At 35.9% G+C, this 20157-nt stretch overlaps 1 protein-coding gene across 6 annotated transcripts; it reads left to right on the forward strand.

Annotated features, from left to right (window-relative positions):
- Positions 1–4079: 4079 nt before the first annotated feature.
- On the forward strand, positions 4080–14573 carry LOC131164151 (uncharacterized protein At1g10890). Of its 6 annotated transcripts, none has more exons than XM_058121139.1 (6): positions 4534–4674; positions 5384–5517; positions 5727–5857; positions 5995–6213; positions 12518–12737; positions 14182–14573. In XM_058121139.1, the coding sequence occupies exons 3-6, from the start codon at positions 5853–5855 to the stop codon at positions 14446–14448; spliced, it is 711 nt and encodes a 236-aa protein (XP_057977122.1). In that variant the 5' UTR covers positions 4534–4674; positions 5384–5517; positions 5727–5852; the 3' UTR covers positions 14449–14573. The 6 variants fall into 6 exon arrangements, with proteins under 6 accessions (XP_057977119.1, XP_057977120.1, XP_057977122.1 ...); XM_058121140.1 differs by having other exon boundaries at positions 5749–5857; XM_058121138.1 differs by having other exon boundaries at positions 5756–5857.
- The last annotated feature ends 5584 nt before the right edge of the window (positions 14574–20157 follow it).

Raw genomic sequence — 20157 nt, forward strand, 5'->3', positions numbered from 1 at the left:
ACTCATGGCTTCCCCTTTCAAAAAGCATGATATATTCATAGTCATATAAGTAATGAATTCATGTTACTTGCAAAATAATCATACCCATATATATCCATTCATATAAGATAATCCATACATATTCATAGTTTTACCAACCATAACATATTAGCATTTTTAATTTTTGCACTCCCTTCTCTCAAACATCTCCCCCTTTGGACATCAATCAAAAAGGAGAAGAGAGTAATACAAAAAAAAAAAAAAAAAACATAGTGAAGTGCTGCAATACATAGTTCTTATAGATCTTACAAACATAAAGAACATACTATCCGGTGAAGCACAAATACTATCCGGTAAATACCACATAGATGAGACACATCAATCGGAGGCTTCCATAGACCCACTTTTGTCTTCTTTTTTCTTCTTGTTCATCAGATTTTTCAGTAGATTCATCATCACTCGATGGAGCAGAGCTGATATCCATCTGAGATTTACCTTTAGAAGAGCTAGTCAAATGTTTCTCAATCTTGTCAACACGCTGAACAAGGCTGGAACAATGAGCTTCTACAGTAGAAACCTTCTCCTGTAGTGTACAAAGTCTAGATTGCATTCCATCACTGAAGGTCATATAGTGATTATAAAATGGAATAAACCAAGAAGGAGTTTCTGGGTTAAGCTGTACTGAAGGGGCTGGCATGGAAGGTTGAGGAGGTGGTGTAGATGAGATGTGATGATGTCCCTTATGAAACCACCCTTGAGGAGAGTTCTTATATCCCATACGCTTAAGAATAGTATCAGAAAAGATATCGTAATGGGTTTTGCTAGTGATGTTAAATGATGGTGTAAGAACATTGAAATGAGCAAATACCATATTTAACATCCCAGCATAAGGTAGAATGACACGAGGGACATCAACTTTCATAATAGTCCATTTGATAAGTAAACTTGGAAGATCCAATTTTTTTCCTTTAAGAATACACCACATAACAAAACAATCTAAGAATGAAATATGATCATGAGAATTAGAACGTGGTAGGATATTATATGTAATAAGTTTGTGTAGGATTAGATCTTGTAGATTGAGCTGTTTGCAAAGAGGTGGATGCCCAAAGGAAATAGGTGTATCTGAATAACACATTTTTCTTTCTTAAAGATTATTTCAAACCCTTTGTCACTCAATTGGCTAATGCTTAAAAGATTGTGTTTTAAACCTTCTACTAATAATACATTATCAATAGTAATAGAAGGTTCTTTACCTATTCTCCAGATGCCAATGATCTTACCTTTGGCATTATCGCCGAAGGTGACATATCCTCCATCTTTTTATTTTAGAGAGGAAAACTTGGTCTTATTGCCGGTCATATGTCTTGAACACCCGCTGTCCAAGTACCACTTGTCCATTGATGATGTTGTCCTAAAACATACCTACAATGGATCTTGCTAGTAGAAAGATCAAGGCACTTATACCCCTGAAGACAGAGACTATAGCCAATATATATGCATGTTTTTGAGTGGAAATTGAGTTTATTTGTATTGTAAGATCTTAGGTTAGGCCAACATGCATAGGAAAAAACTCGCATAAAAGAGAAATCAGGCATGCTGTTATATAGAATTTCACAGGGAGACTTTTGCTTCAAAACAGGTGTTGGTAGTCTATTAATAACAAATGTAGCTATTTGAAAAGCATCTTCCCAATATAGCAATGGTAAGTTTGAGTGTGCTAACATGCTCAATCCAACTTCGACAATGTGTCGATGTTTACGCTCAATAGAACCATTTTGTTGATGAGTATATGAGCACGCTAGTCAATGATTAATTCTAGTTTATGTAAACTAAGTATTCAAGCGTCGAAATTCTCCACCCCAGTCATACTGGACAAATTTTATTTTTCGTTCAAAGTGTTTTTCAATGTAGGCTTGAAACTGAAGAAAGATTGATTCAACTTCAGATTTGAATTTCATTGGAAATAACCAAACAAACTTTGAATAATCATAAAGAGAACTAACATAATATTAGGCACTAGTGGTAGAAGCCATGAATGCTAGTCCCCATACATCACTAAAAATTAAATCTAAAGGATATGAAGAAACATGAGTAAAGTACTTAAATGGCAAGTCATTGCTTTTGGCCATCTGACATTCAGGGCACACAAAGTGCTTTTTTTTTTTTGCTTTCTTCCGAAATCATGAAAGAACTTTATTGACAACGAGTGTGGATGCATGTCCAAGTCAACGATGCCATTCATGAAGAGAGACAAATACAGTGAAGAGAGCTTGTGGACAACATGTTTTGAATGTAAATTGATAGAATCCATCACTAAGATGTCCTTGATGATGGACATTCCCCAAGTAATCCTTCACAAGAAAGAATTGGTTATGAAATTCGAAATAAACATGGTTGTCAACACAAAATTTTTGAACAAAGAACAAATTCTTTTGAATGTATAAGACAAGAAGAACTTGATTAAGAACAAAGGTAGAGTTGGCATTAAAAAGTTTAATGGAACCAAATTTACAGATTTGCAGACCTTGGCCATTTCCGACTTGAACATGATCTGTACCATGATAGTCATCATTTCTAAGGTTTAGATTGTTGAGATCATTGGTCACATGGTGCATTGCACTGGTACTGTGTGCCATTTAGTTTCTTGATTTCTAGTAGGAGCAACGTCCATGGCTTGTTTATTTTCTAGTTTTGAGTCCTGATAAGAAAGATCAAAACGATTATAGCATTTACTTACTGAGTGGCCTAGTTTATTACAAACCTGACATATTAAGTAGTTCTGATGAGTGCTACGAGAAGTGTTATTGGAACCACCACGATTTCCACACCCCTCCCTCGAGGACCACCTCTTCCTCGATTTGTAGAGTGTTGATATTGTCTTTGTGTAACATTGACAGACATTGGTGGAACTAGAGATGAAAGTTGATGTCAAGAAAGACGAGCCTCTGTTGTTAGCAAAAAAGAATAAATTTCTTCCATTGTAATCTTGTTGGTGCGAGCATAAATTGAGGCTACAAAGCTATCATATTCGTGACTTAATCCTATTAGCACATAAGTGATAATATCTTCACAAGTCATAGGTTTTCTTGCAATAGCTAATTCATTAGTGAGTTTCTTAATGAAAAGAAAATATTCAGCGGCAGACTTGCCGCCTTTTGCTGTAGTTGCAAGTTGTGTTCGAATTTGCACAGTCTTTGCATAAGACCTTGAGGAGAAATTTTCGTTTAGTGCATGCTAAACAATATAGGAAGTAGTATAATTTACTACCTGAGCAAGTATCCCTTCAGTGAGGGAGGACAATAGTGTACTGAGAATAAGATTATCCAGGTGCATCCAGTGAGAGTAGACAGGATTTGGTGTTTCAGATATAACACCACTATCAGGATGAGAAACATAGATGGTGTGGGGAGGCTTGGGCATGGTACCATCAAGGTATCTGAAGAGGTCTTGACCACAAAAGTAAGACACCATTTGTGCTTTCCAAAGAATGTAATTATTGGGATTTAGTTTGATAGTGACCACATTAGACATAGTGTTGGTAGAGGGAGATTGTGCATTGGTTATCAATGGTAGTAGAGGAAATTGGAGATGAGGAAGACATGACTTAGACTTTGGTCTTTTTACGGCTAATCTGATACCATGTAAAGAAATAGAAAAGAGAAAGTGTTTGAAAAATTTATGTATTTCTCATTGATTTGCTTGTAGCCTTACATGCGGTATATATAGACATATTTACAACTAATTTTTTAATATTCAAATTCAAATTCAAGTCAAATTCAAATTTAATTTCAAAATCAAATTAAAATTAAAATTAAATTTCAGAGTTCTCAGAATTATATCTCCTGATCTCCAGTAGTAATTTCAATTGAAATCGATCTCCTAGAGATTTTAATAAAAAAAAATTAAATACTAAATGAGTGCAATTTGTTTAAATATTTAGTTTAATTTTAATAAAATATTAAAAAAATAAAAAAATGTGTAGATATATTATACACTCCTTAATAGGTATCCATTTATTAAATCGGTGAGCCCGTAGCCGTTCATCTATGACCAACTCATTTTGCCACCTTAAATGTTCCAAAAAATAATTTTAACTCAGCAAAGCTTACGTGCTATCATTTTATTGGAAGACTCTGAGCCCATAATCTTATGTGGCGTTTCTTCTAGGGTCGCGGTTAGCGTTCTCTTTCCCATCCCATCTTCTTCACTCCACCCTCGCTGCCCTGGAACTGGAAGACACATACCCTCATCTTCTCATTGTTCGTCGACTCTGAAGTGTTGTCAGAAACTCTCTCTCTCTCTCTCTCTGGGTTCAAATAATCTCCATGAAAAGATCGCGTTCTGCAGACCGTTCAGATTTCTGTGGGAGGTAATCTAGCCTAGGGCTTTTTATTCACAAAAGCTCTGAACTTTTTTGCATGTTGATTGATTCATTGATGGATCAATCGATCTATTGTTTGATTCATTTTAGCTTTTGTTTTGCAGGAAAACGTTGTGGTAGCAGTGTTGGTTATTTTGAAGCTTAATCTCGAGACAAATTTTCTAGAAAAATTGTAGAATGCCGCGGGATCTGTCGAGATCACCATCATACCGGAGACGGCGTTCGCCGGCCTCAGTGGGTCACAGGTATAGCAGGAGAAGCCGCAGAGACAGAAGCCGTTCTCCGTATTCATCTTCATATTCTTACAGCAGGTGATCCCGTTTATTTTGCTACCTTTTTAAGTTTTGATTTACTTTTTGTTTGTTATTGGCTTTTTGAGCGAGAAAAAACTTTCATGTAACGGGGGACGCACATATCTTATTTTTTATGCGGAACAGAGATACATAATTGTGCGAGATTTTAATATGTACGCATCTGATACTTTGCTATTTAGTTTACGTTAATGCAATGAGAATGGTGAGGATAGTTCAATCTTTGAAATTCTTAGACTAGTTTATCATACAATTTGAGAGAAGTTAGTTCAATCTTTGAAATTCTTAGACTAGTTTATCATACAATTTGAGAGAAGTTTGTTTATACCTAGGTGCACGTACACGATTTATTTTTTAAATTGATGAACATGTTCTATCTAATCTATTGAGGAAGGTATCTGTTATGTTTCATTTTAATAGCAGTTTATTCAATTAATATAACATCTCCGGAGAAACATGAATGCCTCTGTGTTTTTGGAAGTGTGGTCAAACTTTTAAGACTTTGATTTTCTTCCGAATTTCAGTAAACTTTTATTTCATTGTATAAAAAAGGGACATGCACTTTTTTTTGGAGTATTAAAATTGCACGTAGACATCCATGTGTCGCTTCGACTCCCTAACTTGGTTTGAGAAATAGACAGGCAGTGATTTGATATGGTTTTACCGCTTGTTGCTTATTAATTTTTCTTTGTTGTTTTATATTTTTTAGTGGACAGCAGTTGATAGTTAAACAGTGTACTTTTGGTATTTGTACTACAATTTGCTGCCCAGAGAATCTCCCATTTTCATGAGTACCTTGATGATATACATGCTAAGCTTGGCGGCCATCATGCTATTGTTCAAGTAATTTCCTTTTTGTCTTTGAGTGGCTAATCATGTTGGTCAACATTTAAGCACGGATGGGTCATATGACATTTGGGGTACTTATATTTTATGTGGAAAATCAGAAAGATTCCCTATATAAATATTGGGAGCAAAACACTTGGAATGCTATGGGAGGGAGGGAAAAAAATAGAATGCATGTTCTTTATAAGAAATTTAAAATGCCACAGTTTCTTCCCATCAAATGGGAAGTGAGCAGGTGATGTGTGCGGATGGGTTTCCTTTTGTTGCTCGGTTGTGACATTTGCTTCCTCATGTGATAAAAGATGGAGCACAAAGGTTAATCTTAACATTGTATGAGGTAACTGTATATGTTTTATGTTTATTATGCTATATGATTGATTGAATTTGAAACATTTTTTTTTTTTGTTAATTATATACATATTATGAAGCGCACATCTTCATTTGTTGCTCAATTGCTTCTATGTCACTATACAGGCGGAAAAGTCGCTCTATATCCCCAAGGCGCCACAAAAGTCGTTCTGCAACTCCAAGGCGTCGTAAGAGTCGTTCTCCATCACCAAAGCGTTATAAGAGGCAAAGAAGTAGGAGTACCTCATTGTCTCCTATAAATAAATCACCTAGTTCAAGTCTTGGGTCGATAGAACGCAATTATGCCACTGAAAAATTTAAAAAAGATGAAGAAGAGAAGAAAAGGTATAAATTACTCATTTGAAGCTTCTGACTTGTATTACTTTCTGGCGTGTTTAGAGTTTCTGTGTTTATTTTTTGTTTTCCTATGTTATATTATCTAGACTTCATCTTGGAATGTCATAAATCAGATTTGATTTTTCTAGATTATGGAGAAAGTTGAGAAACTTTTCTCAGGAGTTGCCTTGTGAGAATTTTCAAATAACTAAAGTTCAAAATATTTAGGAAAAATTAGTTATATTCCAGTTCTTAATTGGATTATTTTACGCCATTGCATTGTTCAAGATATATGAACAATTTCGGTGGAGAGTAATGTTCCAGTTAATTTAATTATTTTACACCATTGCACTGTTCAAGATACATGAACAATACCTGTGGAGATGAGCACTGCTGTAAACATGTGCCTATTCTACTAGTATCAGCACGATCTAAGACAGGAGCCTTTATGGTTTGAGTGAGGGGTTAGTGGTTTGTGTAGATTTGCACAAAAATTGCTTTTACTGCTGTTGTATTCTGTAAAAGTTGTTCCTTTTGCAGTCTTGGGCTTCAAAATTGTTATTTTAATATTTCATGGTTGCTATATGGCATTTTATCACGATGGGACTGCCTATGATGGATTTTGGGCAATTATATTATAGCTAGGATTTAGAAATTAAAATTTGTATTTTAAATTTGCAAAATTGTGATGGTTATGTAATTTTAATGAATGTAGGTTTGTTTTGGGTATCTTTGTTTCTTAAGGTTTGCTTTTTAATATATATTTTATTTTAACCATAAGGCACGGTTTTAAATATTGGTAGTGGCTAATGTAGCAGTAAGCAGTAACAGATGTAGCGGAATGCAGCTGATGTTACATAACTAGAAGCAGGTTTAATGGCTGTGAATTTATTTTGATACGTATGAGGACCTAAAATAAATAGGTATGTATTATTGTCATTATTATAATCTTCTCTGCCATCTCCGCACTCCTGTTTTCACCTAATTAATTGGAATTGATAAAGGATAATATTCCTTAGGAATTGTAGGTTGAAGAATTGAGGTGCAAGCAAAAATTGGTGTATGGAAGGAAAAATAAGAGAAGATGAGAAGATAGTGTAGAAAACAAAGTTTGCTGTAACAGTTCTTTAGTGGCTGTATCTGTCTCTCATTTGCTGCTGCTAGGTTGATTTTATTCGCACCACTCTTGTGGATGTGTAATGGTATTGGGACTCAAAGTCCATTACATAACAGTGTTATGCTGTCATTATTGAAAGCCATCTTACTGGGTGTTATATATTCTGTGTGTGTATTGAATGTTCAGTTGTGAATTGAAATCAAAATCCTCTCTCTCTTTTTCTCTCTTTTTCTCACTCAACACCCCACGCAAAAATATCTTTCTTTGTTCTCTTCTCCTTCCCTTTCTTTTTCTTTCATTTTCTTTTCTCTGTTTTCTCTCCAGTTTCTTCTTTCCCCTATTTCCTCTCTAATCTCTTCTATTTCCTCTCGGCCTTTTCCTATTTTAAATTGGTATTGGAGCCCAATTCTGATCCATCATGCTTCTTTACTAAATAGAGCTTCATTTAATTCAAACTCACATTTGTCCTAGAGATCACAAACAATAGCCGAGTCTTCAGTAGATTTACTGTCACAGCAACTGGCATAGATCGTTCTTACACCAGATCTAGGACTGCCATAAAGCACCATCCGTTAACACCCACTTCGTGTCAAATTACTGCGAATGAACTGGTTTGTTTCTACAAATTACTGAATAGAAAAGAAAGAAAAGAAGAAAGTTTGCTAGCTGTTCTGAAGAACAGTGTTTATTTTATTTGCCACCCATTGTTGTTGAATCTGCTGGAAATTTGGTGGGAAAATTGTGCCACTGCTACTACAACAGAGTAGTAGTTGATTTTTCATATGCTTGCATCTGACATGGTTTTTAAACTTTTGATTTTGTCCTTTTTTTCTTATCCTTTTCTTTCCTCTTTTGACCTCTTCCTAGTTTAAGTTATTGCTACGTGTGATGACTGTAATCCCCTCTTCAGTTGCTGCAATTTTGTTTCTTCGTTGTTCCTGCAACAAGGTGTTTTCTTTTTTTCTTCACTTTTTGACATTTTAGCATTCTTCTTCCCTTGTTTGGAGCTTTGGTCAGCCAACCCAGTTGAGCATCTGCTATTTTTTTGTGCACATCCTCAAATAGGAAATCTACAGTGATTGATTTATTCAGCACCCAGCTAATTTGGTTTTTTTGCCCTCCTATTAATCTTTTGCTTTATTAAACTCATTGCAAATTTGACTATCAAATATGCCTACGTGTAAGTTTCTGTATTTTTTTGGTATATTTCTTAAATTTCTGCGAGCAAATGAAATGCCAGTAGTCAATTTCATCATAACTTCTCATGTCCTTCAATTATTAATTTTTTAACTTAGTGGAATGAAGAACCAGTGACTTCTCTATTTCTCATTTTTTATGAGAAAATATATCAAACCCTTGAGCTCTGGTGCTTTCATACATTTTGTTCAAATGCATGTCGATCCTTATTACATTCTCTACCAAAGTTTCAGGACCAGCAATTTTTCCTAATCCCTACCTATTCAACTAGGTAGGCAAATCACAAAGCCTATATTGTTTTGGATGAAACTGACTCTAACCTGGCTGATTTGGGTTAGGGTTCTGTGTATACTTTCTTTAATTCAGCCTAATGAATAGTAATTATATAAATTGTTGTTGTTTAAATCTATATCAGTATTTGCATTTTTTGTTCTTACAAACATAAAATTAGTTGTTAAATGTGTGAAAATTTTTATTGAGTTGATGGTTTGACTGGAGCTTAAAGAAGAACAGGGTTGGGTAGTAACATTTTAATGTGACCTAAGTGGGAGCTGCTCAAACCTGCCAAATGGCCAGCCCAGGCCACCCAGTGAGCTTATCACCATCTCCTTGCCTTTTGTTGCATCTATTATCTTAATACGGATCACAGAAACACGTATGCACATATTTCTCATTCTTGTTTTTTTCTGTGGTCTCCTACTACCTAGGAAGCAATGACACTCTAGAACATTTGAGTGTCAGTGTCCGATATGCGGCGGACGCTGATACTCAACCAACAGGCTGACATGTATCTTTCACATGCTAAAAAATGAATGAATTATTTTTATTATTTTTTTTTAAAAGGTGTGTCCTGGACACTTCTAGACACTTTTAGACATGTCAAGGGGACTTTTGGGACCCTCCTAGTCTTGCTTGTTTTTTTTTATCTGAAAATTATGATTATATAAGATCAAATGGATATGTACAGATACTCTGGGCATTCCAGGAAAAGGATCCCAAAGCTCTCACACAACCAGAAAAAAGTGTACTTCGAAGACTAAATACATCAAACCTGGGCATTCCCAGGGGCCAGGTAGCCAAAATAACTACAACTCAAGTACAAAGAAAGGGGAATTTGTCAAAAACTATTCTAAAAGTGTTCTTTTGGACCACTTTTATAATAGTGTCAGGTTGAGTAACAATTCCTTCAAACCTCCATTTGTTCTGAAAGTGCCATATCCAGTAGACACTTAATGCAAAACATGCCTGCTTAGCCACAGCCTGCATACCTGTGCCCTTTACCTCTTTAATCAGCCACTTGATGCTAGCCTTGATGGTAGACATCAACCTGAACTGGCCAAGCCATCCCTTTAGGAACTCCCAGACGGTGCTAGAAATTCTACACTTGAAGAATAAGTGATCTGCAGTTTCTCTTTCAACCCCACACAACACACAATTTTCATCTAGGCCTTCCATATTATATCTATCACAAGTTAGTAATTTGTCCTTAGCTGGCAACCATAGCAGAAAAGAATGCTTTGGGTCACAAGGGTTTCTCCAGATCAGCTTTTGCCATGGTACAATGCTCCCTTTATGTCTCCAAAATTGATATGCTTCAGAACATTGGAATTTTTGTCCATCATCCCATTTCATTTACATTTCACCAGCCTTCCTTTCGTCACCACACTGCATGATTAGTCTATTCTTCAACTCAATAAGTTTTTTAAACAAAGGGGAGTCCTCATGCTTAGCTGCAGCCTCCCAAATACTACCACCTCGTAAGTAAACATGATTTACCCACCTAGACCATAAGGAATCTGTTTTATTATGGATATTCCACAAGGTTTTAGTGAGTAGGGCCAGGTTCCAACTTTTAAGATATGCACTCCCAACCCACCCTCCTTTTTAGGAAGACAAACTTCAGTCCTTGCAACTAAAGGTCTTTTCTTACCACCGCACAGGAATGCCCGACAAAGCTTGATCACATGGGCCATCACCGAGTTGGGAATAGGAAAAATCAAAAGCCAAAAATATTCTACCCCCTGTACAACTGAATTTATCAACTCTAACTTCCCTCCATAACTCCCAACCCACCCTCCTAGTCTTGGTTGTTCTTTATGCTTTTGGTTGCTGAATTTGTAGTTGTTGGAACAATTTTTTTGTGTTCCATGTTGTTGGGTTGTGTTGTAAATTTAATGCTAATTTTGTGAATGTTATGAAAATAGTCTAGTCACAGGGATGAAATTTAGAGAATGTGTATGTGAGTAATGGCAATAAATCGTCTTTAATTTATTCTGCCAGATTACTTTACATGCTAAAGGGAAAAGCCAATAAGTATGCTATATATTTCAAATTAATTAATGTTGTATCCTTGTTTATTGTTGTACAGCCATGTCCATGTGAGTAGTGTGATGTCTCAGTAGGGAACTGCAGGGAAAGGGAGAAATAAGGGAAAGAAAGAGAAAGAAGAGGGGTGGGGGGGAATACCTTGTATGTATACAAGATTGCATGATTGTATGTCCCACTAAGAATGACCAAAATGATTTCTAAAAAAGATCTGTTGGCGAATGGAGTATTTATTCCTTCTGTTTGTACTTTTGATGTGTTCTCTTTCAACAAGATGTGTGGCAAGACTTTGTTTAAACATTAATTTGCAACGAAGGGCTCCTGAACTCATCCTATGTGGAAAATAAGTGTGTCCAGCCCACTGGGTGGTCTTGGGTGATCATGGGACATAGGACATGGATGGTGATATGAAATGAGACGGGTACAGTGTGCTATGTCACTTGTTTTTATAAGTTGTCTCTCTCCCCATCCCCTACCTTTTTTTTCTTGTTGTTTTAGTTTTCATACTTCCCTTCTGTTCTCTTTTCTTCCTGCAACTTTTGGGATATTTAAGCTTATAATTTCTCCTGCGCCATCTGATAGGGCGGGATTATATCTTTTTCAGCTGACCCCTGCCCTTATTTTTGTGCTAGGTTTTTTCCTTTTTGAAATTATTTGAAAAAACTATTTTGTAATTGTGGTAACTGTCTTCATATCCTTCTATATGAGGAAATGCGAAAGTAACCTGCAACCAGATCTTGCCTTGTTTATTATGTTTCACTACAAAAGAGATCCAAGTAGTTGATAAGATGATGGTTTGGTCGAGGAAGGGATTTTGGAGCACATTTTGTCATGAAAGAAGTTTCATTTGATTTTCCCTTTTTTTTTTCCCCTATGCGATCCTAACAAGCCCGACTAGCACACAGCCCATACTAGCTCAAGTTGCATTAGCCTGGTTCAAATGCATGGTTAGAAGAACTGAGCTTAAGTTGAGCTCAGATTTGGTTGGACTTGAGTACTGTCAGTCTTTGCAAGGATTGACCTGGTTTGTGCCATCACTTAACGTAGCTGGCCCTAGTTCGAGTTATTCTGCCATTTTAGCATGGTAATTTACTAGTTCTTTTTTTGGTAAATGTTTTCTCAACTATTAAGTCACTGGTTCCAAGCTTTGCTTCTTGTGCCCCCAAGAACCAATACACAGAACTCTGGTCATCTAATTTAAGGCATGTAAATTTTGCTTGTCAAAACTGTATTTTAATTCTAGGATTGAAGAATTTTCTTTTTTAGTTTTAAAACTGCGACAGGTTACTTGACGTTCTTCTCCACAGGCTTTTCTGAAGGAAGATACTGCTATAGTTCAACTTGTTATATTTGATGATCACATTGGGTGCCTCGTTTATCTACTACTGTTCACCAGTTTTGAAACTCAATTTGTTTGGATCAGGAATCGGTTAGAGGTATGCCTTAAATAGCATAAGCATGTTAGTGCCTTTATCAACATGGAGGTTAGTTTGCAATTCATTATAGTTACATGATAAGGGAGGAAAAAGGGAAGCTTGCCATGTCAATCGCTGTTCCTGGTTAAACTGTTGTCTAGCTCCACGCACGTGTGAAAATGGAAGTGCAGCATTTCCCCCCCTGCATTAGTGGCCATTTCTTGCTTGACTTCTTTTATTTTTTATTTTTCCCCACCAGGCGTCAACAGGAAGCAGAGTTGAAACTGCTAGAAGAAGAAACTGCAAAAAGGGTGGAAGAAGCAATACAAAAGAGAGTTGAAGAGAGCCTCAATTCAGAAGGGATCAAACTGGAAATACAGAAGCAATTAGAGGAGGGACGAAAGAGGCTGCATGATGAGGTCGCAGCTCAACTTGAGAAAGAAAAAGAAGCTGCTCTTATTGAAGCAAGACAAAAAGAGGTACGTAGATTAGAGAAAAGCCAGCAACAGACTGCTAAGTTCATTTCATTGAGGATTTAGTGATTTACTTTTCTGAAATAAGTGTTTCTGATCATGATTTTCAAACATTCTTTAACACTGCATTTGGAAGCATGGACTTTGGACATTGGATTTGGATTTGGGTCGATTTAGACTATTTTTAATACAATTTTATATTACATCTTATCTAAATCCAATATAAGTCCAAATCTGAGGCCTCTCCAAACATAGGGTAAGGGTGCTTGGTGCAGAAATCTTTTATGGCTATCCTTTTTCCTTGCCCTACATTTGAATTATTATTTATATTATTGTTTTTGGGTTGAATAATTCTGCCTAAGAATGTCTATTCGTAGGAATAGAAAGAAAATAAAAAATGGAAGTGTAATAACAATTTTATAAAGATATAATAACTCAAAAAAAAAAGTCACTTGTGCGAAGGCTTGTGTTCTTTCCTAGGGTGAAATTTGAAAATAGTTATTCATTTTCTGGATTTATATAATTTGCCTTATGACGACAACACATCTTTTGTAAGCTATCAAATCCATATCTTGTGACAGCTGAACAGTTCCATTGCTAGGACTATTTTGTGAACCAAACACAACCTTAGGTTATGCTTGATTTGCAAAATTCCTATTCCGAGGAATAGATTAGTTATGATATAAGAATTTGATAGTTTATATTATAAAAAAAAAATGTTGTTACAATATTGCAAATAATAATGTGAAACTTTTTATGAATCCATAACGAGGAATAGACTAGGAATAGTTATTCTCAAATTTCACTATGGGAATGTCTATTTTTTTATCAATGCATGTATGTTCAATGAAGTAGTGAGGAATACGTAATAACTCTATTCCCAAACTTCTCATTGTATTCCATCTTATTCCAAGGAATAGCTATTCTGTGAACCAAATGTAATTTTTGTGCTTCAATCCTTCTCCTAGATGGCAGTCCAATTCTGGGGGGAAGCGGTTGCATTAGGTTGGGGGGTTAGACCTACAAGAAGTTGGATTAGTATGTTAAGGATTTGACAGCATTCTAACTTTCTGTGGATATTGTTCTAAATGATGTAGAATGGCTGAAAAGGATTCATATAGCTGGTGGGACTTACGACTTGGGGGTTGTAGTTCTTTTACTCATTAAAGTTTAAGGGAGTTTAAATCTTTTCTTAGAGCCTGGCTTAATTTTTTTAAGCACTGGGGTTGCTGAATCCTTAAAAAGCATCATGAAAGATGCTGCAGAGTCAACCTAAGAAGCCCAAAAAAGGGGTGTTGTTCTGAGTTGAAATGCTGCCATGATTTGTTTTTCTGTGAGCAATTGAATGGTATTATAGGGAAGTTATGTGCATGCTTGTAGGCATGTGTTTGTTTGTACCTGTCATATGTTTAACGAATCTGTGAGAGAATTTGACTTTGTTGTTCTAAAGGAGCAAGCTCGGAGAGAAAAAGAAGAGCTAGAGAAAATGCTTGAAGAGAACCGCAGGAAGGTGGAAGAAGCTCAGAGAAGGGAAGCTTTAGAGCAGCAGCGGAAAGAGGAGGAGCGGTACCGGGAATTGGAACAGATTCAAAGGCAAAGAGAAGAGGCTATGCGGAGGAAGAAACAGGAAGAAGAGGAAGAACGGGCAAGGCAGATGATATTATTGGGTAAAAACAAGTCCCGTCCGAAGGTATCTTTTGCATTTGGTTCAAAATGACTGTTTGCCATTAGGTTAAAAAATGATTGTGGACAGTTTCTTCTCTTGAATAAGATGTTAAGCTGTGAGTCCATATTTTCATTTGTAATTTTCAGAAAATGGTTTGGTATATAAACGGTTTTCCATATGCTGTGTTATAGTATCTAATAATTCTATTTAGTTTTATTGTTTGTTCGCTGCTTGGTTTTTTCGTGGTCTAACTTTTTCACCGTACTAATCAAGGCAAAATGAGTCTTTTCCTTGTATCAAAACTGTTGGCATGTTGTTACGTTTGTCCAATTTTCTTATCAGCCCTCCCGGGAAATTTGTTTCTCGAGCTGTGTTTATGCCCCTGCATGGGAAGATTTTCCCCACAGGTGCTGGTTTCCTTGAACATTTTTCAATTCTGCATTTTGGACGGCAGATAGTTTTCAAATTTGGTTTCGTAGTGAAAGTTTTGTCGTTTGTGTTCAGGGGGAGGGAGGGGGGGAGGAAGAAGCTTATTTTGAGCTGTGAATGGACTGGACTCTAATTAAAATTTAGTTACACTATAATTTTATATCTTATTTAACTCAATGCTGAGCTATATATGCATCAAAACACATTAATAAATTCCTTGGAATGAAATTTTATGATGATGCAAGTATTTGAAAATTTGAAAGACGAGATATTTTGGGACGCAATGCTTAGTTCAATGACTTGGTGGTGCTAGCGGGCTATCTTAAGGGACATTCAACTTGATGAGAAATGTATAAGACATGTTTAGTTGTGAAAAGTAGTTATTTCTTTATAAAAATTTATGAACAAAGTTGGTCAAGTTTATAACTTTACAATATTTATATAAGAAAATAAAATAAATAATTTTATTATTTTTGGATACTTACGTTTGTGCAAATATTTTATTTTTAATTTTTTAAATTAATTACAGGAGTAAGGTCCATTGCTGTGAAGAGTTATTCAGGAGGGTTTCTTTTTTTTTTTTTTTTTTTTTTTTTTTTTTTTTGTGAGTTTATCTAAAACCATTCGAGAAATAGGCGTCTCCACATAAGATTTATCAGTTAGAAAACTTGGTCATTGAATTATCAATGTGGTGAAAAGCTATTGGAATCAAATTTAAACTCTTCCACTTCATTGGGTGCAAATTTTTTGGAACATTTATTGTGTACTAGTCAAATTCTGCATTATCACATTTTCACAATCCATCCACTCTCTTCATTCGTATCATTAGATTATCTTCATGGCCAGGGTTGTTTGTACTCCTTTTGCTATATAATGCATGTCATCCAATTTTTGATAACTTCACCTTTGAATGTTCCTACAAAATGTTACATAGTTAATAGAAAATTTGCTATCAGGCACACAAAAAGTGCACAATTCTATGTATTGTGTTATCCAATACTAATCAATGCTCTTACCAGCTACAGTTATAAGTAAATAAACGTACTCATATTAAGAAGCAATTGGGCAAAGACCAAAACAGAAATAAATTGTAGAAATTATAGAGAAAAGAGTGAAGTGAAAAGGACTTAGATTAGAATAGGTAAGGGGAGATAGAGAAAGAAGAGGTTAAGGAAAAAAATAAACTGAGAGAGAGAGATAAAGATAAAAGATATAAAAGACACTGTTTAGCACTAGGTTATTGCATTATTATTATTATTATTATTATTATTGAATTGAGTTAGAGATCTTACAATGACCATTACACGCATTTATACCCTTCTTGGGTCAAACCTACATCAATTCTAGGATTATAAGCATAAATTCAATATATTAAATTCTAATAATAGAGAATGTTTCTAAACATTAAAACCTAATCATAAATGGGACCATTTCATAACACTAAAAGTCCAATTATTGTAGTTGACATGCTCACTCAATGCTTATTCATCTAATAATTGGGTGACCTTAACCTAATATTGATTAGGTGATCATCATATCCTTGCATGGCTTCCCTTGCTTGGGTGGCTACTTGATATTTTTGGGTCGCCTACGTGACAAGTAATTTGCCCCGTCCAAGAAACTTCCAATTATGACTCCTTGGCTGGTTTCCTAGTTAGACGACTATCACCATTTTACAAGGAAGTGCACCAAGATGGTCCAAAAAATGTCCCAACTGCTTTATTTAATTGTATTTAACAGTTACAAACGAGTAGCTGTATTTTTTTTTCTTTTTTCTTTTCCTTGTTTTCCTAAAGTGTGTTCCTATTTTCTTAGTCTGAAGATTTTTCTAATCGATCAATTATTTATAAATGATGCATATTGAGTAAGTTGGAGCATATTTGACCAATTAATGATAGGGAATAAAAGATGATCACCTAATATTGGATCTAACTTAGACTAAGGGATGACCTTTGCCCAACTCAAAATTTCTGCTAACGAGTTCTCCAAGCTATAGATCAACTTGAGACCATCCTCATTCTCAAAATTGCTTTGACCTTCGGTGAGTTTTGAGTCCTCAAAAAAGAATTCTTGAATTCTTCATGTTTGGCTGAGTTAGAGTCTTCCTCCTTAATATATTTGGCCACTAAGGAATCTTTATAATTCTCATATTCAAGTGGAAATGAGATTATTCATTCCTTATGTTCAACTAAATCGAAACCTTCTTCTTATTTAGTATGTTTAGCAACTAAGGAATCCTCATAATTCCTATCCTTTTCATCTTCTTTCGTAGAATCGACCAATAGATCATTTTCATGATCTTAATAGTTGATGTTCTTTGTATCAAGAGCTTGTCGCCCTCTATGCTGCCAAGCTTGGCTGAAATCATCATAGGTGATGCTTCGGCCAAGAGGAGACTACAAAGTGAATGATGTTTGCCCCTCAACATTCACTTGCAAAAGGGAAGGACTATGGGTGATCTATAGTAGTAGACACTTTTGTTGGTGTTTTTATTGCGAGTCTTGAACTACCAAACATTTCCTTTCGTAGGTTTTCCATCCAAGATCTCGTCTCACTCGATCTTCAAATTGCCCACTATTGTCTTCATCACGGTTGTTACCTCGTAAGAGATGTGAACGACCGAATGAAAACTTCCTTTGGAAAATTGTCTAAATCATCACCAAGTTAGCATCGGTAAGTCCGATTGGCTTCAACGGCATCATGGATTTACCTTACACTTTTGGTAAGTAATGGTATTATCAACACATTTAGTCCAAGGTCTAATGCCTCGAATGGGACAACAACCCTGAAAGTTACATATGGAGAGTTTAATTATGTTGAAGGTTCTACAAAATGGCCACTAACCCATTTTGTCTAGGTATGATTAAGTTCACCTAATTACTACTAATCAGTTGGTCTCTAAATTAACCCAGGTTTAAAGAATCAATAATCGTGATTTGCGATACCAAAGTCTAGTTTGAGAATATTTACGCGAGGGGAAAATACTAGTACTCCTTACACACCCGTCCATTTGAACACTCCCCACTAAACTAAGCATAATCACTACTATACATTTTTAACTAACAATAATTTTTGATTTAATATTATCCACCTTGTATTCCCATTCTATTTCGATTTAGAATGCAAGGCTTCCTTAACCTCAAAAAAACCAATAAGGGGTGCTATTGTGTCCTTTGCGACTTCCATCATCGAATTGATTAAATTATATTTCTTTAAATTCATCTTGAATACAACCATAAAAAAATAAATTAGAAAAGGAAATAAGATATATAATGCAAGTAAACTATCTCTCGTAAATTAAGAATAATAACTTGCCTTAAAACATTCTAAAAGAGTCCCAAAGGCAGCAAATGTTAAAATAGAAAGTCACATATTGCCTAAACTAAAGAAGACAAGTCAAGTATTTCCAAAATAAAAGAAACTACACAAAGAAGTTAAGAGTGCAGCTTTCCTAAATTAGAGGATTCTAATTTTTTAAATCAAGAAACAAAATAAAAGTCAAACTAAAGCTGGTGATCACCTAATGGGTTGCATGTTGCATGGGTCATGCAAATAAGAAGAAGAAAACTAGAATAAAAAATGAAAAACAAGTAAACAAACCAACTTACTTTTGCTGGGAGTGGGACTCACCTGAGAGCTTTCTTCGGCTTTCTTCTTCTGTACGCCCCACTCACACGGCCAATCTAGCTAAAAAACACAATTGAAGCCCACCGAAAAATTTCCCAGCATCACCCTCTGCCTCTCTTACAGGCTGACGGCCGATGACCGCCAATGAGCTCCTCTCAACCGCTGATGCTGTCCTCCTTTCTAAAAATAGTCATGCTCCTCGCAAAAGAGTTTTTTGATGATGATCATAAGAGGAGATTCCCCTAATAATTTGAAAGTCTCTCCCCTTTCTCCAATGTGTCAATCCCTATGCTTTCAATAGATTCAATGTATGAATCGTCAAAGAAGAAAGCCTCCTCCTCTTGAACGTGTAGTGTCCTCAGGGAAGATATAATCTTACAATAATACACAACACTCAATATGAATGAGAATAATCAACAACACAAGAATAAAGCAAATGACACAAATACTTCACCACAATGTGAAAATCACAATACTCTTGTTTTTACAATGAACTTCTACTACAAATACACTTGGAAATACAATGTATAAAAGTTTCTCGGAGGTTTCCCTCAAAATGCCCAACTACCATAACATCCAAATTCAAATTTCAAAAATTTGCTCGTAGCCCAGAATTGCTCGTCGATGAGAATATGGGTTCGTCGACGAGACCAAGAAGACCACTCGTCGACGATTCTGACCACTCGTCAACGAGCCTTCAAAACAGCTCTCAGTATCTCAGACACTCTAAAATTTCCTGGGTTTCGGGATCTTCTCGCCGACAAGGTCAAGATAGTCTTCGACGAGTCCCTGTACAGCAGTCCCTCTATGTTCTTCTCCCTTTCCTTGTTTATGAAACTTCAAAGTATAAGAGCCACCATAAACAACAATCTCTACCTTGGCGATTATACGCCCCTTAGGAGAATCCTGAAAAACATATGACCTGCTCCACCTTGAACTTGAAAACACTAAGTTGGGCTTGTCTCCCTTCCATCACTTAGAGACATAGAGTAAGTCCAAGTAATGCTTGAACTTTTCATAAGTAACTGATTTAGTCAGAATATTTACTGCATTCTCTGAAGTGTGAACTTTCTCTAACACAAGTTCACCCGAAGTAATCAATTCTCGAACCCTGTGGAATCTCACGTCAACGTGCTTGGTTCTAGTATGGTAAATCTGATTCTTCGCCAAGTAAATGACACTTTGACTATCACAACGCAACACCACTCCATCTTACTATAACCCCAACTCTATGACTAAATCGATAAGCCATAAGGCTTCCTTTGCAGCTTCGACAATTGTCATATATTCTGCCTCAGTCATGGACACTGCTACCAGAGACTGTACCATAGATCTCCAACATACCGGTTCTCTTATAAGGGTAAAGACATAACCTGTTGTAGACCTTCTGTCATCCATATCTCCGACATAATCAGCATCTACAAACCCTATAACTGAAGGACAACCTTGTTGCTTGTCAAACATGATGCCATGATCCGATGTACCTCACAAGTATCTAAGTATCCATTTTATAGCTTCCCAATGTTGTCTTCTTGGATTGGAGAGAAACTTGCTTACCATGCTTACAACATGAGCCAAATTTGGCCTCATACATAACATGACATACATCAAACTCCCTAGAGCGCTAGCGTAGGGGACCTTTGACATGTCCCGAATTTCCTCATTCGTACTTGGGCAACCTGCAGTAGAAAACTTAAAATGATT

Source organism: Malania oleifera, chromosome 9, assembly GCF_029873635.1.
Source record: "Malania oleifera isolate guangnan ecotype guangnan chromosome 9, ASM2987363v1, whole genome shotgun sequence".
In the NCBI taxonomy this organism is placed as follows: domain Eukaryota; kingdom Viridiplantae; phylum Streptophyta; class Magnoliopsida; order Santalales; family Ximeniaceae; genus Malania; species Malania oleifera.

What these genes read in the sequence shown, in the direction of transcription:
- LOC131164151 (XM_058121136.1), top strand. Translation starts at nt 4,541, where the DNA reads ATGCCGCGGGATCTGTCGAGATCACCATCATACCGGAGACGGCGTTCG. An exon ending in TCTTCATATTCTTACAGCAG is followed by an intron (nt 4,675 to 5,994) that starts GTGATCCCGTTT and finishes GTCACTATACAG; the next exon opens with GCGGAAAAGTCGCTCTATAT. An exon ending in GATGAAGAAGAGAAGAAAAG is followed by an intron (nt 6,214 to 12,517) that starts GTATAAATTACT and finishes TTTCCCCACCAG; the next exon opens with GCGTCAACAGGAAGCAGAGT.